The sequence below is a fragment of the Nicotiana tabacum genome, chromosome 22 (assembly GCF_000715075.1).
Source record: "Nicotiana tabacum cultivar K326 chromosome 22, ASM71507v2, whole genome shotgun sequence".
NCBI lineage: Eukaryota > Viridiplantae > Streptophyta > Magnoliopsida > Solanales > Solanaceae > Nicotiana > Nicotiana tabacum.
In genome coordinates this window covers 1,673,638-1,696,114 of record NC_134101.1, presented here as the reverse complement: position 1 = coordinate 1,696,114, position 22,477 = coordinate 1,673,638, and the positions used below count along the sequence as shown (strand labels likewise).

General features: G+C 34.3%; 3 protein-coding genes across 5 annotated transcripts; 1 reads left to right on the top strand and 2 right to left on the bottom strand.

The window, feature by feature from the left end:
• Positions 1 to 724: 724 nt before the first annotated feature.
• LOC107784974 (UDP-glucuronic acid decarboxylase 2-like) lies at positions 725 to 3,763 on the top strand. 2 transcript variants are annotated; one of them, XM_075242575.1, is made up of 7 exons: positions 725 to 1,544; positions 1,675 to 1,821; positions 2,052 to 2,131; positions 2,279 to 2,362; positions 2,465 to 2,539; positions 3,005 to 3,097; positions 3,288 to 3,763. In XM_075242575.1, exons 1-7 carry the CDS (start codon positions 905 to 907, stop codon positions 3,507 to 3,509), a joined length of 1,341 nt encoding a protein of 446 aa, XP_075098676.1. In that variant the 5' UTR covers positions 725 to 904; the 3' UTR covers positions 3,510 to 3,763.
• A 136-nt stretch (positions 3,764 to 3,899) lies between these two features.
• On the bottom strand, positions 3,900 to 10,587 carry LOC107784973 (uncharacterized). Of its 2 annotated transcripts, XM_075243817.1 has the most exons (14): positions 10,375 to 10,587; positions 10,133 to 10,242; positions 9,935 to 10,045; positions 9,764 to 9,833; positions 9,463 to 9,552; positions 9,071 to 9,165; positions 8,787 to 8,840; positions 8,290 to 8,427; positions 7,381 to 7,453; positions 7,172 to 7,286; positions 6,952 to 7,021; positions 6,204 to 6,275; positions 4,754 to 4,874; positions 4,521 to 4,659 (listed from the first exon to the last, which is right to left on the bottom strand). In XM_075243817.1, exons 1-13 carry the CDS (start codon positions 10,535 to 10,537, stop codon positions 4,770 to 4,772), a joined length of 1,266 nt encoding a protein of 421 aa, XP_075099918.1. In that variant the 5' UTR covers positions 10,538 to 10,587; the 3' UTR covers positions 4,521 to 4,659; positions 4,754 to 4,769. The 2 variants fall into 2 exon arrangements, with proteins under 2 accessions (XP_016461665.2, XP_075099918.1); XM_016606179.2 differs by lacking the exon at positions 4,754 to 4,874 and having other exon boundaries at positions 3,900 to 4,659.
• A 2,225-nt stretch (positions 10,588 to 12,812) lies between these two features.
• Positions 12,813 to 16,172, bottom strand: LOC107784975 (outer envelope pore protein 16-4, chloroplastic). Its single transcript, XM_016606181.2, has 6 exons — positions 16,042 to 16,172; positions 15,900 to 15,951; positions 15,765 to 15,796; positions 15,640 to 15,673; positions 14,749 to 14,816; positions 12,813 to 13,226 (listed from the first exon to the last, which is right to left on the bottom strand). The coding sequence occupies exons 1-6, from the start codon at positions 16,111 to 16,113 to the stop codon at positions 13,098 to 13,100; spliced, it is 387 nt and encodes a 128-aa protein (XP_016461667.1). The 5' UTR covers positions 16,114 to 16,172; the 3' UTR covers positions 12,813 to 13,097.
• Between the last annotated feature and the right edge of the window lie 6,305 nt (positions 16,173 to 22,477).

Genomic DNA, 22,477 nt, shown 5'->3' with positions numbered 1-22,477 from the left:
AAAAAAATCAATATTTTGGACCATAAAAAAACTAAAAAATCACTTGTTATGAACGGTAATGAATTAGACATACCCTCCCCTGCCTTAATTTGTGGGTATGCACCTTTTTATTCTATTTAAATTGGACCCAACTATAGTGCTGACGGTTTGTTTGTCTCTCCTTTTCTTTTTGTTTTTGTTTTGTTTTGTTTTAGGATCTTCGACTCTTAGCCAAAGTAGAAAATTATTTACCAAATGCCTTAGCACTTTTTTTATCGTCTAATACTGCTTTTAGGTAGTGTTAACTGTTGATAAATATCTTTGGTTTTTGACAAAAACTAGTAAGCGCGCACACACATATAATTAGGTTGTTTAGTATTACTGGCTTCTCCATAGATATTAGTTTAATTGAAAACCAAATCTTGTTTTCAAAATTCATCGGTGCTTAACCAATTTAACATGAAAAGAGATGGATCCAACGGAAGTAACATGTTTTTTTTTAACCAACTTTGTACTCATGATATTGCAGTTTTGATTGTAAATTCTTATTCACAATATGAATAAATTTATACTAGTTTGTTTTTAACTTGTATGGTGACAATATACATTTTTTTATTCTATCAAAGTACACTTTTTCATGGGATACGATAGGAACAAGATGTCTTTTATTACTAACGAACTTTTCTAAATCAAACGGTTCTAAGAGAAACCATAGGACTGTATCTAGACCTATAAAAATAAGCCCAAAACGCGCCAGAGACCTCTCACCACCTAATATTATTCTCTTTCAACACTAATTTCAATTCAACTCAAGCTCCTCCTATACACGACCAAACTATATTTCCCCCTCCTCTCCCCTCTTCCTTAATTTTCTTCTCTCTAAGAAAAACGTAGGAGCTGAGGGAGAGAGGAGGACGCCATAGCCATGGCTTCTGAATTGTTCTTCAGAGGACAGGAAACTCACCATATAATCAACGCATACACCCCCAAACCACGGAAGCCATGGCAAAACGTAATTCGACCTGTACATTACATGCTCAAAGAGAAACGCCTCGTCTTCCTCTTTGCAGGCATTGCCATCGCTTCTCTTATCTTCGCTATGTTACCCTCGTCACGTGCCCCGTCCGGTCAGGGCAGTTACAGTTACATAAACAACGCGATCTACGATTCGCACTTGCCCTCCGAGTCAACTCATTCTCACAGCATTGCCCGTGCTCATCGGATCATCTACCAGAACCGGGCCGGGCTCGGGTCGTTGCATTCTGGCGGGAAAATCCCGTTGGGTTTGCAGCGTAAAGGGTTGAGGATCCTGGTGACCGGTGGGGCTGGGTTCGTCGGCAGCCATCTGGTGGACCGTCTGATCGCAAGAGGTGACAGCGTGATCGTCGTTGATAATTTCTTCACGGGGCGGAAGGAGAACGTGATGCACCACTTTGGGAACCCGAGGTTCGAGCTCATAAGGCACGATGTGGTGGAGCCATTGTTGGTGGAGGTTGACCAGATCTACCACCTCGCTTGCCCTGCCTCTCCTGTTCACTATAAGCATAACCCCGTCAAGACCATTATATCCTTTTCTTCATTATTCATATTTTTTGGTTTCTATTTAATTCCATTATTATATTCTTCTTCTGTGTTTATATACGTATTTATTTGGTAAATTAGAAAGGTTGGATTCCTTGATTCTAGCTGTTCACAAGACAAATGTTGTGGGGACACTGAACATGCTTGGATTGGCGAAGAGAGTGGGTGCTCGTTTTTTGCTAACGAGCACCAGCGAAGTTTACGGTGATCCTTTGCAACATCCACAAAAGGAGACTTACTGGGGCAATGTTAATCCCATTGGTCAGTCTTCTATAAGTCTCACCAAAGGAGTACTTTTTTATTTGTCTCTATTAAATACTAATAGTACTTATACATATATTTTGTAATGGTAATTGGCAAAAGAAACCAAATTTATTAGAGGAGGGTGTGCCGTATTTTGTAAATGCGAATAGGGTAATGATCTGGCTTCTCTCTTTTGTTGTTTTCAATGTAAAACGGTAAAAATGTTGAGATTTGTCATGTATTGTTAGGTGTGAGAAGTTGCTACGATGAGGGGAAGCGTACAGCTGAAACGTTGACCATGGACTATCACAGAGGTGCTGGCGTCGAGGTATCTCTTATTTATATGGAAAATATTCAAAATATTCGTATACTTCCTTTTATCTCAAAAGGAAAAGGAAAAAGAAAGTATCACTTTACTTTTTCAAAAGCATACTATCATATTATTAATTAATGGCTATACACTATTGGTTGAAAGGTGAGGATAGCTAGGATCTTCAACACCTATGGACCTCGTATGTGCATCGATGATGGTCGTGTTGTTAGCAACTTTGTTGCTCAGGTGAACCTTTTTCACATGCCCAAAGTTTTGCCTCCCACCACTTTTAATTAAAAAAAAGAGGTTATAAATAAATCACCTACATCGTTTTATATTACAATACAGGCCTTGAGGAAGGAGCCTTTAACAGTTTATGGTGATGGAAAGCAAACAAGAAGTTTCCAATTTGTTTCAGACCTGGTATGGCATTTCTTTTGTCATAGACAGCTAGGACCTTTTTTTTTCTCCTTTCAACCTTTTATTGCAGTCTTGTTTCTACTTTCACAATTTTACCATATTCCACCACATTGATTTGCTACTGCAATGCGGACTTGAAAAGAAAACATGAGTTTCGTTGATCGAACTTCATGTTTTTTGCACCGACAGTCTTGCACTAAAACAAACTTGTTTGCGTGAATAGCTGGTGCTGTTCAATTTGTCAATGTGCAAAGCCCTTTCTGTAATACAGATAGAAACCAGTGAAATGGATTATGCCTCGTACGAACCACATGATAAGAAAACTTGTAGAACTAATTGTAATCGGTCCTGAAGGTTTGTGAAGCACAACCCTCTAATTAAGCTAGTAATTGATTTGTGATTCTTATCTTTCAAAGATAAGTATATAACAAAGAAATAATGGCGTTTGATTTTTGTTGTTTCTGAAAGGTTGAGGGCCTAATGCGCTTGATGGAAGGAGAACATGTGGGACCTTTCAACCTAGGAAATCCTGGTGAATTCACAATGCTTGAACTTGCAGGGGTAAGTAATTGATACATGGACATACTTTTTTCTTCTCTTGTCAAGTCTTTGATTTTACAGATTCAATCGTTTCCTTTCTGAAGTCGTTATTTCAATCCAATCAGAATTTCTCTAACCTGGAGGCTATAACTCTGCATTACTATTGATTGAATGCAACAGAATTTTGTAATATTTGTCATTCATGTTGCAGGTGGTCCAGGAAACCATTGATCCAAATGCGCAGATTGAGTTCAGACCCAACACAGCAGATGATCCACACAAGAGGAAACCTGATATCTCAAAGGCTAAAGAATTGCTTGGTTGGGAACCAAAGGTGCCTCTTAGGAAAGGTCTACCTCTGATGGTACAAGACTTTAGGCAGCGTATATTTGGTGACCACAAAGAAGATAGCTCCTCTGTCTCCTCCGCGTAATAGGGTTTTTGGAACATTATTTTTGGTCAAAGGGCTAAATGTAGTGCAGTAGAAGAAGATGACCCTGTTGTTTATGTTCTTTCAGTACAGCAAAATGTCCTTGGCAGAAGTCAGAGCTCTTGGTTCTTTACATATTTTAATAGGTCTTCATATAAGTCTGTCAATTTTGTATTTCGATTTATTCCATTTTAACAATTTTGTTGTAGACATGAACCTATATAATGAAAATAAATAGCTGACAATTTTTCATCCAATGGGACTGACAAATTCATCGGCTTTCCCGATCATCTTCTTAGAAACTGGTTACTAAGGCAACACTAAATGGGCAAAGAGAAGCGCTTGTCTTTAAGTTTAGCTCGGAGTTTGAGCAGAAATAAATGCTATGTCAGTTCCTGATCTAAACTAGTAAAATAGGGGGTTGATTTGTATAACTTGTATTGGTTTATTTCATGGGTTTTCCTCATTCTCTGCTTCCTGTTAACTCATAGTATTTGGCTTCTAAAATCTCTTGGAGCAAGCACTACTTAGAGAGGTCAAGAATGAAAGGATTCAAAGTAACAAAACTGCAAGTCCGACAGGTGGATGGTATGCAACAAGAGAACAAAGAGAATAGGCATTTGCTTCGCGTGATTGTATGCAACAAGACAACAAGACAACAAAGAGAATAGGCATTTGCTTCGCATGCATCATCTACATAGACAAAAAGATCATCTCAAATTGAAACGCACCAATCACAGACTACAAACAAATAATATGAAAGAAGAAAAGCTCATCTCATATCAGCATATCTAAGCTAAAGAGCCTAGACAAGGACTCAAGATCACACGAACTATCAAAACGAAGATGAAAAAGACAATACCACAGCTCTGAAATGCATATTGCTTGACTAGTGAGAAGTTTGATGAGCATTCAGCAAATTTGATAAGTTTTGTTTCCTTGACCACTATTTACATGAAAATCCATCTCAGTGGAATCAATCAGCAGCATTATTCTTGTTACCTCACACACATGTAAAAGAAGAACAGACTCCTTATGCTTCCTTGAGTTGGGGGTACATTGATCTATGAATTACATGTTCAGGAGACACAATTTCTCCATTCACACGAAGTTGTTCCAGGAAATCCATCCGCAGTGACTTGAACTGATAGTGCTGCAGTAAAATATAACATGTGAATAGATGAGAAGGAAAAAGTACTTTCAATTACAAAATACAGTGCTATCAAATGCAGAAAACAAAAGATTACATGAATGACTGTTATGTTAGCAGTCTATTGCAGTGAAAAAAGGGCACAGCGATGTTCCAATCACTTCTTTCAAATTCTCAATTGGTGGAAATCTTGGCAACATCATTGTTGTCGCCACAATCTGGTTTTGGCAATAGGAGAAAAGTTGATTAGAACTAAACTACCAATCAATGCCTGTGAAATGTATGCCTTTGACTGCACCAACAGTTCAAGTTTCCAGGACGGGGAAGCAACTAGGAGTGTGAAGAAAAGAGAGTTGGTATAGCCTGGGTAGAAATGGGTAAATCTACCAACTCTGTATCTAAAATGTAGGAGATAAGGCCCAAAATAGTCCAGTATCTTTGGAGTTTAACTCAAACTAGTCATATTTCTTTCGAAAGCACTAATAGTCCATAACTTTTTAAAAAGTGGTACACTTTTAGTCTCCATTGTTTACATTTTCTAGCCATATACATAGATTATACATTTATTATACATAATTATACACATATAATACATAAATTATACATATATTATACCTCCACCGGCTATTTTTAGTTTAAGCAGTTAGGTAGACGGCTATTTGGGTTAATTCTCATTCTTATTATGATGTAGAAAAAATATTTTCTTTCATTTTAACAAAATGAGTACTTTTTCATGTTATAGAAAGAATACTTTCTATTTCAACAACAAAAAAGTATTTTCTTTTTAGTTGTGTAACACAAATTTCAATGTTGTTTTTGCGAGAAAAGGTAAAGTAACACATCAGTCCTTTTGATTTTGTGTAAATTTTTAAAAGAATAATTAAATTCTTAAAGAAAATAGAGTCTTGAAAACGTTGGATAATTGGGGTTTGGGGGAGGAGGGGAGTACTAGAAACATGGGGATTTGGGATAAGGGGGAGGGGGTAAGAAAAGTAGCGTAAAAATTTTCTAAAAAATATTTTTTACTCTCTAAACAAACACTAGAAAAAAAATTCCTGAAAAAGTTTGTCACTCACCAATCAAACATAGAAAAATAAATGACCACTCATTTTTTCATATCAAACATGAAGACTAAAAGCGTACCACTTTATTAAAGAATATGGACTATTAGTGCTTCATGTGAAAGAAATATGACTGGTTTGAGGACTATTTTGGGCCTTTTCTCTAAAATGTAGCTGCAAAGACAAATCCAGTTATCCTAGCCGACTTGGTTATACTATTTTAACATTAAAAATTACCACTAGTAAGAGGTGTCCTCCGAGAAGGGGAGAAAAAGAAATATTAAGCAGAAAATAAAACAAAAAAAGGAGGTCATTTAAAATGGAGCTGACATGTGAAACGTTGACATACACACCAATAAAAGCCTTTTGTAGCAGCTTACATTTAACTTTCAAATTAGAGCAAATATTTGAGACGTATGGAAGTAAAGAAAAACCAGAGCAGCAATGGATAGAAAAGAAACAGAGATTAAAATGATCGAAGGTTACCTTTCCTCTCGATTCAAAATCAAAGATATGGTAGAAAGGATCCAATAGTGTGACCTGATCTTCTTCTTTGATCTGACAACAGTATAGTTTATAATGTTAAGAATCTAAGGGTCTTATAATATGAAAATCTAACGGGAAACTGAGAACTGAACATCAGCAAGTGACTCGAACAGGAGTTCTCATTACTCAATGCATACTAATCTACTCTTTGCTCTCTCGCAAACAAGAAGATAGGTTTTGTTAAGTCAACTTTTCTTTGTCTTTTCTCTCTTTTTCCTTTTATGATTTATATCATCTCTTTATTCTGCATAAGCACCATGCTACTCTTAAATAGCAGAATTTAAGGAAGTCACAAATTTATTAACCTTATCAAGAATAGAGTTGGATAGACACGTAGGATTTAAAATCAGTTCTTCAGTATAAAGAGACTTTAGTGGGATACAAATGGCAATCTTATCTCATTCTAAATCTCTTAGTTAATGGAGCAAATACTGGAGGAAGTCTGCAAAAATTTACACTTCCAATTTACTGTACATTATATTCAAAGTGTGTAGCTCACTGGTATTCATAGTAGTATTATAACTCCCTTCGTAATATTTTTCTTCCAAGAAAATAAAGTAGAGGAGAGAAGATCACTAACTGTCAGATATGGTTACCTAGTATACTTAAAAATGATTGCAGTTTTTCGTCAGCTTAGACAAAATTAGACAAATGTGGTAACAGAGATTAAACCAAAGGTGTCACTTACTGCAGTGCTGCGTACGCCATAAACAGTAATCACAAAGCATGTGCGGTCAGAATCACAGACAACATAGTATCTGCAGATGAAGAGTAGAAGCTGAGACAAAAAGAAATAACGCTGCAGTCGGGAAGCTCTGTAGCTTAAATTTCACTTCCGAAGAGAATACTGGAAAGGAGAAAAGTGACAAATGAACTGCTGTAGATTCTTCTAAGGTGAGGTAACTTACATTGGAATTTCACTCGGATTCTTAACTGAAAACAGAACTTTTCCTGTGACTGCTTTGCTTAGATTAGAACCTTCAATTAGGCGGTTCACAGTAGCTTTCTCATATGTAGGATTCACTACAAGAAAGTATTTGCCCAATTTAAGGATAACAAGCTTAATCCAATATCGCCCTGCTTTGAAAACATTATCTAAGACGCATATAAAGCTTACAATCAACAGAAGCAAGTGATGATGCTAGCGATTCAACAGTAGGAAGCGATGATGTTGGAGAACCATTCAGTTCCTGAAAGACAGGATAGAGTTATTCAACTACATCTTTCATAATCTCATGCATAATAGATGAGGCTAAAGGCCTCAGAAGTGGTAGACATAAACAAACTCAATATCTAATGCATGAGATATCATTGCTGTTTTCTCTTGCTTTAAAAAATGAAGACCAGCAGTAAGGTCAGTATATTCTTACATAGGGACTCATTAAGCTTATTAAGTGGGTAAGACGATTTGATTGATAGAGAAAAACTCCTTTGTCTTATGGACGTAACATACTCAGTGCATGAAGAATTTCTTGGAATTAGTACCTTCAACCTTTTTGTAGTACTTAATTATTGTGTCTTAGTAGATTTCCCTTTTCCCTTATACTTTTTTTTCTCCTGGCTATGGTTACACTTGTCAAGGGTTGTCAAAGCCAAAACTTGCAGATATAGAGCAGCACTTGAAAGCATATCTCAAGATACAAATATCATGTTGTTAGTACGTGAAACACATCCACAGTATATGCATGTAATTCTGATGATGCAATAACTCAAGCTTGAGTTCCACACTTGTGACAGACAATATACGTGGATCATTGGTCATTATAATCCTTTAATGGGAAGATTCCCTAACTGGGAGCTTCACTGCTTCAGACTTTGAAAAATCAATGATTAATCAAATGTGTGATCTCATGGATTATGGCACCTTAACCAACTCTTTTAAGCTGATATTGTTTGCTGAGACTTAACATAATTCTCTTAGAATTCTATTGCAGTCTATCATGAATTTCTTAATGTCTCCCAACTGAACAAAGAAAATATGACTGCAAATAGTTTATAAGAAATAGCCACAATTAAATAAACTTACCTGAAGGAAAGAGTTTATTCCCTCAAGAATCTCATACAGATTAAATGCTTGCTCTAGACCATTAAGATCAGGATCCAGTAATTCAGCAGCTTCAAATCCAGAAAGGGACGTCTCATAGTCCTCAAAATACTTGTACGTCTATAGAACCAAATCATAGATTCACCAAAACATTGTATTGAAATTTGAGAAGGAAGAAAGTGCAAACAACATGATATAAGCAGACGTGAATTGTGCTGGTGAAGAAAATAGATGCCTTCTTTGAAAGTCTCGTCCTTTCTTGACTATGCATAAAATGCTCAAGGTGCAAAAGCAGAATGAAAATCAAGAGATTTTGCTATTTAGTTTGCTTTTAGCAGGCAACAATCAATCTTGCATTAAATCAAAGTGAATCTAGAAAGCCTTTCCTTACATGCTTCCACGAACCTCCAAGAAAATCTCAGATACACATAATTTATGTGCTAGAACAATTCAGAACGAGAATTGGCTAATAGCCTTACCATCGCGCAGTTATAACACATATGAGAACTTATCTTCATCCTCTCATCTTTCAGCTGAAACAAAACACAAAATTAGAGGAGGCTATGAGTAAAATATGTAGACCTAAAACTGCAAAACAACCTTAAATGTTATGAAGTCAATAAACAAATATGAAGCTCATGAGAAAAATGAGAAGAGAGACTGCAGAATGTCCCATGAGGAAAATGATAAAAGGGAGACGACGGAGTAGGCATATTGTGGGGAAGCTTTAATGCCAAGGTAAATTGGCGAGATGCATACTCACAGCATTCTTGTATGCTTTTAGTGACTGCAGAAGCATATTAATGTCCCAACATCCCGTCACAAAATAGGCAGTGAGACATGAGTTTCCTAGGATGTCTGCCAGAAAAGATGAAAGATCATTAAAGAAACCCGAGTTTGGATGTAACCAAATTTTGGTAATGGATAATCAATCTTCTGATTTCACATAGCAGGACACCAAAATAACTGTGCTTATAAGTGAAATATAACATGCAATTTGCAAGACAAGTACAAGTTTTATGATGCTTTTTATGTTCATATTCAAGAACATAGGTAGTTTCTGTTCCTTCAATTTTTCAGTCTTGTACAAAGTTCTAAATTATAGCATAGTATATGGCAAGTAGAGGGGGTCTCAGTACAAAAAAGCAGTCTTACACCATGATATTCCATCCTGGATATCCAGAGCGATTGCTTCCTTGACATGTTTGATACAGTCGTTAATGATTTCTACTGGATTCTCAACCTCTGAAAAGTAGAATATTACAATAGGTAATCAGAAATAGCGTAATCAGAAATAGCATTGGGAACTTAGAAAAAATGTCAGTACAATTATTACAGATCTAATCCAGAAATTAAGGTTAAAAATGTGAATACAGTTACTATAGATTCTTGCTGGTATCAAAATCAAAATGCTACGTGTTCTTATTGCTTGTAGCTACAGATTTAAAATATTTACCTGTTGCGCCTATGCACTGTCTTCTTTCAAGCACTGATAATTGAAGTAATAGTTGCTTATTATTCGGATCCTGAAGACAATAAATACAATTAAATCCATTACTTCAGAAATTTTGGAAAGTAAAGAAACTTAAAACTCAAGAATTAAGCAGCATGCATAAAATGACGGCACCTGCTCAAGGCCAGAGTTGAAGCAACTTTTAGCTTTATCCAGATCTCCTCTCTTCCAAACACAAGTTCCTAGGCATATCCACGCATCCACCACAGAGGAATTCAACTTAACCTATAACAGAAATCCACCGATAGATAAGAAACAAAAGAAATCGGAAAAACAAAAATAGTAGCATGCATAGAAATAATTTTAACTCACAGCATCCGTCAGAAGACGTTCTGCTTCCTGATTATAAGCAGGAGATACATCCAGTAGTTTTCCTCTCAAATACAAGTACATTGCTGCCTCATCTTGCGATTCCCTCTTTTCTAAGAATTCAACATACAGACATATATGATTCAGACCATAATACTAATCGTATCGTGTTAAAACAGAATTCATTGCATGCATCTGAATTTAGAAACTCGGAATTCAATGCATTCTTCTAAGAATTCGGTTACCTATTGGAATTGCGTCGAGTTTTTCGAGAGCGTGTTCGATTTGGTCCTTCAATAAGTCGATTTTTTCCTGGTAGCTTGGCAGGGCAAAGTAGTGACCGCGAAATTCATCAATGAACTTTGCAACTTCAATCACCTCTGCAAACACGTTCTCTGAACTGCTCATTTTCAGCGATGGAGAAAAACGAAGTTGAAGTTGAAATGTATGGAATGGAAGCTTCTCAATACTGAATGAAGTTCAATGGAAGAAGACTGGGGTAGTTATACGGTTATGAAAAGAGTTCACGCTCCGTTCACCTCAAATTTTTGGAAATTACATCCTCTACCCCTTAATATTTTCTGTTATGATCATTTGACCCCTTAATGTTTTAAACATTTACTTAAAAATACCGTCCGTCTTTCTTCTACTTTAACTGCTATGAAATCCTCATTTAATAAGTACACTAAACATGTACAACATTTGATATTGTACTTCAAAATTTTATTAAATCAGCTGAGTGATTATATGATTTGCGTGATACTTAATACTCCATGTTTAGACTTTCATCAACTCTATACATATAATTCATCTCGTTGTAAGATTGAGTTTGATAATCCATCTTTATTAAAGCTTGATTATCTCGACCTGATACGATGTATGTATTTGAATTCGTTAAAAAGTTATATTCTTTTTTCTTATCACATTCTCCCTCCCGTACTATTTTAAAGAGTAGTTTATTTGGCAGTGAGCAAGCCTTAACATAGCTTTACAAATCCGGAAGGCTGAATTGTGCTCAATTTTCTGCTGATGTTTTACATATTTCTGTCATTATTTCCCAACTTCTATAAATTATCGTCCCGTGGAACATGATTTTCATAAGAATTGCTAGACGAGCCTCGAGAGTTGAGTGTTATTAGAGTATAACACAATTTGGCCACTAGACAAGTCCTGATTGTTGAGTTCTTAGGGTACACAATTCGACCATTAGACAAGTGTTGAGTGTTTTTAGGATGCACAATTAGGTCACTCGGCGAGTAAATCTCATCGAACTAAGACCCACATGTGTGTCCACCCAATGGCGAGCTTCGAGCCAGTTTTCGTAAAGACTTTAAAAATACTACTAGTAATTTTTATTATTATAAAAAAAAAAAAAAAAAAAAAAAAACTAAAGTAAAACTTAACCAAAAGCTTCGCAGAAACTACAACTTCTGAATCATGACATACCCTTAAATCTCTCTATTATAAAGTTTTTGTAATCACTAAAGCGTTACTCGTAGTAAATTAGAAAAAGATTTTATTGGAAGTGAATTTGCTAAATGAAAGGGAAGACTGTTTATTCCAGTTTTTTCACAATAACATACCATGCTTACAGATTACTTTATTATGATAATTTTATTACCATTTTCCTAAAATAATATGGAGAATATTTATTGAAATAGGAGCTCAAAACGGGAGTACCGCCTTATAGTTCCAACAGGAATTAAGAAAATAGGGAAACTACGGGGGCCTAAGCGTAATAAATAAACCTTTAAAACTACATTTCATAACAGCTTTTTCCCGTCCAGTTCCTCTTGCAAAACTTTTTCTTTTGGGTTAATGTATAAAACCTCCTAAAGTTGTCAATATTTGTAACCTACATACCTAAATCATTGGGTTTTTCTTTACCCCTTAATCTTCAATTTTTTCTATTTATTACCCCCTCTCCTGGATTAGAAATGACATTGAGAGGAATTGACTATCTCAGAGACGCATTTGAGCTTTAAAAATGCAGCGATGTGGTATTGGTGTTATTTTCAAGTGTATTTTTTTTATTTTTTATTTTTGCTTTCTAAATGTACCTATCTTCTTCATCCTTTTCTTCGTTGTTCGTTTCTTATTTCTTTTATCCTTTCTCTTAAGGACTAAAGTTAGGAACAAAAGACCATATAAATTAGTAATTCAAAGACCAAAATTGCAATTATTCTTGTGTTTTGTAAAATGATTTACGACAGACCAATTACTTTCATGGAATTTGGATAAAAAATAGTAGAGGTATCATTGAGGAAGTATAAGAATGAAACGGGACAGGGTAGTCTAAAAGGTAGACGGTATGCAACACGAATACAAAGAGAATAAAGTATTTGTTTAATTGTTTCACGTCCATTATCGTCTACTTAGACAAAAAGATCAAATCAAATCGAAAATGCATTAAACACAAGACTAAAAATCAAATAGTAGGAGAGAAGAATAGCTTGTCTCATGTCAGCACAACTTAGCTAAGGTAACTATACAATCATCCATGAAATTGAGAGGAAGATGAAAAGGATTTTAAAAGAGATTCAGCAAGTTCCATATCTAGATTTTACTCCAAATAACATAGTGTAATTCAAAAACATGTAGATAAACCAACCTATGATCAACTCCAAGCAACAGTCCCCTAGAGGATTATGATTGTCCTATAGGGATTAGGGGCCATTTAAAGTGAAAACGATAAAGATATACTTGCTTTGTAATTCATATGTTAGGTTTGTTTCCCTAAAACTCGTGGCCTATGAAATTGACAAAAAAAAAAAAAAAAAAATCATGTATGAACTTCAATTAGCTGAATTTCGTTTTCCATTCCGTGAAGCATGCACTGTGCCATGCTTCCTCAATCAACATGATGTAGTTAGTATGGCACAGACTGGTATGGATGGAGACAAGGGTCCATCAATTTCCAGCACTACTGCAGTGTATTTTAGTCCCTTCTAAGCAAATCAGAGAAATTTTATCTGGAGTCCTCAGCAACATGACACAAGAGACACACAAGACCTGTTGCTCCAGCAACCTGCTTCCAGTTTCGGGTGCCTGCACCAAAAGCAGCCCCTGCTACTACACCAGCAGTCAAAACATTAACCTGCAAAAGTAAAAGCGATCTTATAACTTTAGTTGATAGTAATACCCATGGCTTACCGTTAACACGAATACAATTAGTACTAAAGTGAAAAAGGTACTGTGAGAAAAGTTTAAACGCATCATGTAGTCCAAGGAAATGTCGATTCTTTTGGATCAGTGCATGTTTATTATTCTTTAATTAGAACATCCAAAAGAATATGCAATTTTCATGATTTCTGATTTTGTTAAATGTTAATTTCATCTAGCAAAAGGGGATTGTTTCAGTTGCTCTTATATTGGCTGCAAAAGCATTACCTCCAATTGGTCACTTATATAGAAAAAGGTTCAGAGATCATACAATCTTACTTAGCTATCTAAAATTCTGAGATATCACGATATCATATTGGACTCTAACAATATGAAACGGTAACTAAAAACTGTAGCCAGCGTTGTTAAAAGCGACCGCTTCCTCGCTTGAAGCGAGAAGCGATGCGAAGCGAGGCACCTGGCGCTTCTCTGATCTGAAGCGTACCAGGTACACAAAAGCAATCGCTTCCCTTGAAAAAGCGAGGAAGCGAACAAAGCGACAAAAGCGAGCGCTTCTCTTTATAACTGGGCTGCCAACGTTAATTAATTAAAAAGGCTCTCTTTTTTTAACTTCAAGATCATCAAGTTTGGTCCCATGTGATTTCTTCCTCCTCCTCCTCCTCCTTTTTCTTTTCTTTTTCTATCACTGTTTCAGTGTCCAAATAGCAGTAAAATACTGGCGAAATTTTTTTACCCTTCAGTTCTTCTTTTTCACATTCTCCTCTTCTTGTTCTTCATTTTCTTTCACTGTTTCAGTGATAAATTGCAGCGAAATGCTGCCCATTTTTCGTTTCAGTTATACTGCCAATTTTTGGCATACTTACTACCATTTTTTTCATATCATTTATTCTTAGTTGTCTATGCAGTATTTGTTTTATTGTCATTCTCCTCTTCTTCTTCTTCTTCTTCATTGTTTATGCAGTATTTATTTTAATATTTTTTAAAATTCCGCTTCACTTCAAAAAAGCGAGCGCTTCACTTCTCGCTTTAAGCGAAAAGGGACTTGTCGCTTTTCCTCACTTCACGCTCTTCACAACACTGTGGTAGTCTCTTTTCTAAATCTATATTACGCACTACAAAGAAATGAAAAACAAAATTTATCTCAATTTCACATATATTGCATGATTACTATAACTTGACGATGGAGAAAAACATACATTCCTACTTTCGCATCGAGATTCATAAAAGTAGACCTTGATGTGCTTATTAACTATGCCTACCAACTGTTAGCCCCAAACAAACAACCTGATATGGTTTAATATAACAGAAAATTTGGAAAAATTAGTGGAAGCAACATTTCCATGTAAATTCTCCTAGTTAAACAATAGTAGCATATTTTACATGTACATCCACAAGTGGGTCAATAAAGGAGCGTCCAAATTAATGCTGTGATCTGAGAGGGTATATATATATTTTTTTTTGATAAGGTATGAGAGGGTATATGTTTACAAACTGACCCAATCATTTCGTCTTCTATATCTCTGAAGCCCACAGCGAGTGGAAGAAAATATTGCAGCAAACAGTCCTATAAAAGAAAGATGGATGCTTATCAGATGATAATGACATATCTAAACCAACCATGACATTATCCAAGAGAAAACATAGTAAAAAGAGCATAAAACATTAAACACTTAGGACTGATTAATTGGACACAATCAAGTCTGACAATGAGCATTTGGTACACCTTTGCAATAAACCAAGTTTAAGTTTACATAACATTATAACAAGAAGCACACAAAATGGTGATAGTTTCATTCTAAACAGACTTTTATAGAAGTAGTCTAGGGTAGCATAGTCCATGTCAGTGATTGTAATTCTGCTCATTATATTTGTCGCATTTCTTATTACGCTGTGTTGAGTCATGAAACATGTACAGATAACTATCAATTTGAAATATAATACAAACTAGCTTATTTCTCCACAGTTTCTCAGGTTATGGTTCAGATTGTGTGGTGTTTTCAGATATGGATGTTCTTATGATACACCATAAGCTTCTAAATTGAAAAGGTCGCATCTAAGCCTTTCCTCAAGTAATAGGGCTCCGACCGACAAATAATTGACTTTAATATCACAGATCAAAATGTGCGCCACCAAAAATACAAAGCTCTGCTGATTGGTCTATATTTCAGTGTAGTAGTATGTTATTTACCTTACTTTATCTTATTTTACATATCACCAAAACTCATGCTTAATATAGACGATTAGTATAGTTGGCGTGTAAGATAACCAGCACTCTGTACTTTTCACTGCCAGTGTATATAACTTAAATCTAGATTAACATAGAAGGTGACATGTCGGGAAAATATTTGGTTAATGTAAATTAGATTGGGGAAAGTCAATGTGATTACCCCACTGAAAGCCAAACCGACCAACTGACTTAGCCTGCATATAGAGTAAAAGCACAGAAGACAATCAAATTATAACTAAACCAAACAAAAAAAGCACAGGAAAGGGATTGCAATGAGCAACTTACAATAAAAGAAGCTCGATGAATGCCAGCAAGACCTGTTCGTAGTATAGGAGTAAAGCAGAATAAGAAAAATACACAAAAGGTTTGATCTTATCATCAACATCGAATGAATTATACATAAAAAACTAAGTATAGCACCTAATTTGTTGGCTTCGTATGGACCAGAACAGGAACCCCAGATTAAGCCGGCCTGCAGTATAGTCCCACGTAGAGTAAAGATCCTAATAAGTGCTTAAGAACATTTGGATAACAAATTAGGGAAACAAAAACAGTGGCTTACGGTGCCCATGCGAATGACGGAATTGACGGCGGTGGAAGAGCAGGGGACGTCGGCGGGGATGTCCACCTCCATCTTCCTTTGATTTTACTCGCAGGAGGGAAGGGAATGTCTCTCCCCACCAATATGCTTGCTGGGCCTTTTAGCTAGGCCCACTACTTACTGCTCTAAGCAAACAAAACCCACATAGTGCGGCCCAGTCCAAATTGCTTGATTGATGCAAACCCAAACCTGGAGGCCCAACTTATCACGTACTATAATCTAGGGCTTCTTACACTTTTAGCCCGTGTCAGAAATTATTTACATTTAGTAGCCGAAAAAAGTATATAAAATTTGTATAATTTTTGAATATAACATACAATATATATATATATATATATATATATATATATATATATATACATACATATAATAAATATATAAAAAATATACATTTTTCGATTATTATTTTGAGAGTTGCTATACATTATCATTTTTCCTATAATTAATCTGCATATCTCCTCAAAATCAGCTCAGCCTTATTTCCATATCGAGAAAATGACAAAGATGGTCCCTCGTGATTGGAGTATATTTAAAATAATCTCTTAAATATAAATTCGAGTATTTTTCATCCTTTAAAATTTTTCAAATAGTGCGTTTATTGTTTTTATTTAATAAATTTTGACAGTTAAACTTAATGAAAATTATTGGAGTATGTTTAAAATAATATCTGAAATATAACCCCGAGTAGTTTTCATCTTTTAAATTTGTCAAAGAGAGCGTTTTTTTGTTTTTAGTTAATAAGTTTTGACAATAAAATTTAATGAGAATTATTTAAGAAAATTAATCAAAAATACTAGGAGAGTTTCATTATTAACTCCTAAAATATACGATACTAAACACTGCATCAGACACCAAAAACATATTACCAAAAATAACAGAATTTGCACCTAAAAATGGCACCATAAACTAGAACTAGAAGTAGACAGAAAAAAATAAAATATAAAACTGCACCTTCAAACGTGAGTTCCTATTAAATTATTTCTTTTTTCATTGTTCACAATAAATTGAACAATAAGAATTTACAAATGTTTGATGCGAACTAAAAAAAGCTCATTTTTTGGCAAACAAAAAGAATATCAATGTTATAAAATATAGCTCAAAGTAACAATATAGAACAAGAAAAAACAAGCTAAGATGTATAGAGAGAAAGAGATGAGAAATTCTTATTTCTTTTTCAATTATATGTATTTTCCTATCTATTACAAAACCTTTATATAGGTATGAAAAGTAAAGAAAAATATGTCATTAAGCATTTGAGAAGATCACGGAGAAAGAGTAGACATCCACCATAATTTGATTTTTCTTATAACACTCCCCTCTTGGATGTTCATAGATAATATGCCCCATTAAAACCTTATTAGGAAAAAACCCCATGGGAAAAAAATCTCAGTGAAGGAAAAAGAGTACACATATTTAAAAATACGCCTCTTGGTTGCCTCGTTAAAAACCTTGTAAGGAAAACCTAGTGGGACAAAACCTTGTAAGAAAAAAAGAGTACAACGCGTATTAACTCCCTCCGATGAGAGCATCAATTCACATCCCTGAGCCTTCGCATCCCAATCTTGTACACTAATTTCTTGAAGGTTGACGTCGGTAGAGATTTGTTGAACAAATCATCCTTATTATCACTTGAACGGATCTGTTGCACGTTGATATCGCCATTCTTTTGAAGATCATGTGTGAAAAATAACTTTTGTGAAATGTGCTTTGTCCTATCCCTTTTTATGGATCCTCCCTTCAATTGGCTATGCATGTTGCATTGCCTTCATACAAAATTGTGGGTAACTTGTCACACTTCAAACCATATTTGTCTCAAATAAGGTGTATTATAGACCTCAACCATACACATTCTCGACTTACTTCATGAATAGCAATTATCTCAGCATGATTAAGATGAAGTAGCCACGATTGATTGCTTAGTCGATCGCCAAGATATTGCAGTACCTCCACAGGTAAACACATAACCTGTTTGAGATCGAGTCTTATGTGGGTCAGATAAATACTCAGCATCTGCATAACCAACAAGATCGGGACTGCAATCATTGTCATAAAATAAGCCCATATCGGTAGTCCCTTTTAGATACCGCAATATGTGTTTGATTCCATTCCAATGTCTCTTTGTATGAAGAAGCTATATCTTGTTAAGATATTAACTGAAAAAGTTATGTTAGACCTTGTAATGTTAGAAAGATACATTAGTGCACCAGTTGCACTAAGATATGGTACTTCGGGACTAAGAAGCTCTTCATTATTTTCATGAGGTCGGAATGAATCTTTATTTATATTGAGTGATCTCACAACTATCGGGATACTCGATGGATATGCTTTATCCATATAGAATCGCTTTAAAATCTTTTTAGTGTATGCTGATTGATGGACAAAAATTCCATCTTTCATATACTCAATTTGTAGACCAAGACAAAATTATCTTTCCAAGATCTTTCATTTCAAATTCTTTCTTTAAATAGTCTACTGCTTTTAGGAAGCTCCCTAGGAGTTCCAATGATATTTAAATCATCAACATACATGGCGATTATAACAAATTTAGATCAAAATCTTTTTATAAAGACACAGGGACAAATTGAATCATTCTTGTACCCTTCTTCTAACAGGTACTCACTCAGGCGTTTATACAACACGTGCCTTGATTGTCTCAATCCGTATAGGGATTTTTTGAAGCTTTATTTAATAAATTTCTTGGAAACCTTAATATGTTTCATAACAATTTAAATCATTCAATGATTTCCGTTATACGCATATCACATTTTTCTTGTATTGCCAGATTAAAACCTGAAATGACTACATCCACCACAGGAGAACATGTATCTATATAATCAATACCAGGATATTTACAAATCTTCTTGTGACACAAGTCGTCTTTATGTTTATCGACTTGACCTTGTTTCGCTCAAGAACATATTTATACCTCCACTGGCTTTATACTTCCAAGTGTTGGGACTATCCGTCCAACTTCATATTTTTTAGGTGAAATCAATTTTCATTGCATATTTTTCAGTTGGCCAATCATTTATCTGTCCAAATTTCATGACAGATTTGAGCTCAGGATTCTCGTTAATATTAATAATATTGAGCGCTACATTATATTAACAATATCGTCGACAATCATTTTATATCGATTTTACTATTACCCAATAAAGACATAACTTATTGAGATCTCTTTATCTTATTATTTTCAGGTACCTGAGCCTCTCCCATGAGGTCTTATGAAGTGTTATGTCGTGGTGCTCTTCTAGAGCACTTGCCTCCTTATTATGACCATCTTGAATATTTGCTCTTCTCCTTATTCAAGGAGTTTTATCTTTGGAACCGATTAGTCTATTATGCTTCATGCATGCCATAGACTCTATTCATTATGAACTTTATTTTATTTAGAGCATTAGCAGCTGAATATGACATTTAGTTTTGGGTCAGCAAATACGCCTAGCAATATTTTGTAAATGAATTATCACTTGAACTTCAAGTTCATATTTTCTCGTACGAGTATTTAGATGTACTCATAATAATTCATTACATGCATTACTTTTTCAGCTGCCCATTTTTCCCCATACTGTTGGGATCATCAACAAATATCCCTAGCCTTATTTGGGAATCCATCTTTGTGCATTGTGGTGGAATAATTAAATCATATAGCACATTCATATTTCTGGATGGAAATTATTTGGTTCCTGACCTTGAACCGATTGTGATAGGGAGAACTTATCATAACTTGGCTAGATTCGTACACGTGCTGTTGTATATTAAATAATACATCATATACCAAATTTTATTTTGCCAATTTTGTTCTCATAACCAATGGTTTAGATATAATTGGAGGCATACAATTTCTGCTAAACCAACTTGGATTTAAACCAGTATTATCAAGATAAATCATCATAATTTATATTCTGGAACTGTGCTCTAATAATTTGAGCAATCAATCTTGCAAAAGCCAAACTGCAAATTGATAACAAATGCACATGTGACCATAGAATAGATGCATCTATTAAAATCATATAATAGTAAACGGTCCACATGGCAGGTGACTGGGCCAATATATTTATCACCTTTTATTTATTCCAAAAATCAAGGGATTCAATCCCAACCTTAACTGGTATATCATGAGAGTAAGCATCACAAGGTAATTATTGAAGAATCTTCTATTTCTGCAATATATGCCAATGTAATTCTCAATTAATTTTTTGCATCATAATCGAACTGAGATGGTCAACCGGTCATGCCAACTAATATTTGTTTCAGTAAACCTCTAGTTTACTTGTGACATATGATTCCATCATCATGCTTATATTTGTGTAGTACAAATAGAAAGAAAATCGGGTAACCTTTCATATTTACCCGTTATGATTATAGAAATATGAAGATATTCAATATTCCTTTCATTTATAGTCTCAATATGCCAACCACTTTGACTTATACATTTGAAACTCAAAAAAGTTTCTTTTGAGACTTTACAGTATCAATGCCGTGAATAATTTTATTTATTCGGGTATTAACAAATTAATTTTTTGGAGCTCTTAACAACTTTTGTACTACAAGATCTTTTATTACACCATTCATATGGTAAATGTTTCCTTTACGGAGAAAATTATATCATAATAAATTGTCATGGTCAAAATTATCATAAGAAAAATCATTTCTTGCTTTAATTTTGCCTTTAATAACCTTTTATAAGGCACAACAAAATATCTTTTTTTTGGGCGTATGACATGTACGCGACCAATGACATATTCATGTAACCACATAATAATATTTATTCTCTTTATTTCACTCAAACCTCCCTTAGAGGTGAGTTGTGTGATATTCATCTAATCATGCATTACATGTATTTATTCATTACTTTTGTCACATATTGCCACATTCACATTTAGGAATGGATCTTCATTTTCAATGCTTATCACAAGTCACATTTTCTTCAAGGAATGGATCATAATCAGCGGCATGCTTTATTATTTTTCATACCAATTTGATGGTAAACATTGCCTTCACATTTTGAAGGACTGTTTTGAGAACCTTTATTGTTCTCCTTTTATAATCATAGTGATGATTATTATTATTTTGACCACGCTCATTGTTCAACCACTTGTCTTCATTTAGACTTATTATGCGTTGCTACCACATTCACTTCAAGAATGAAGCAAATCAAGTTGGACAATATTCATGATTTTTCATGAAAAATATATATATATTTTTTAGTTATCATTATATCATCAATATGGTATATTGGGACTCAAACCCAATGTCTTACCAATATAAAGGCATGTTAGGCCATAATGAATTGGGACTTAAACCCAACTCTTATCATCATGGAGCATCAGGACTTGATCCTGATGTCTTACCCTCATGGTGCATTGCGACTTGAACTCATTGAAGTTGATATCATTAATAGCAAAGGACAAAAATAATTTTAAATACGAAGGAAATACTTACCTCTTGAGTTAAACTCTTCATAATGTCATTTGGATATAATTCTCAACAATAAATTTTTATTTACTCAAATCAGCTAAGTATTTAGTGTCAAACAGATATATGAAAATACAAAATAATATTGAAAATTTATATGTGGTCTTTGTTGCAATAAACTTACTTCAAGATGAAAGTGATATGACCAGAACATTAAGAAAAAATGATATATCAAATAGAATAATAATACTACTAGTTATCATGCACTTTTGTGGAAACTAAGTATTATGTTCTCTAGAAAAACAAAAAGATATAGCAGAACCTTTAAGTCAATCAGGGAATCAAAAAAATAGTGGACAAATATGTGTCTACTATCTACTACTATATGCTTTTCATATAGAAATGATTCAACATGTTAATTTGATAAGAACTATCATCAATGAAAAATTTGGTGTAGTACATACTTCTTGTACTAATATTTTATCTTATCAAAATAAAATAGTTACGATTATTATTATTATTATTATTATTATTATTATTATTATTATTATTATTATTATTATTATTATTATTATTATTATTATTATTATTATTATATTTGACAGTAAACTAATGTATAATTATTATACTAGGCATACTAAAATCGTATTATAAGGTAAAACCGTAAGCATACATAATAAAGTATAATTTTAATTTTGCAGATTATTTAGTATACCGCATGCCACCTATTATTTAGTTCATGAAAATTTAACAAGGTGACATCCTTAGCATCCACATAAATACTAATTTTCTAATAATCAGACCATTGCTTATTCTAAATAGTGGTACAAATTTATTTGGTTTAAAGCTCAGACTTATTGTTGTAGCAGAAAGACGTGTCTGTAACACTACATACCTTTCTTAATAAAATCTGGATAATTTTGACAATAGATCATCGAGATATACCTTACCAGAAGTGGAATTCAACCTTGAAGTTAGA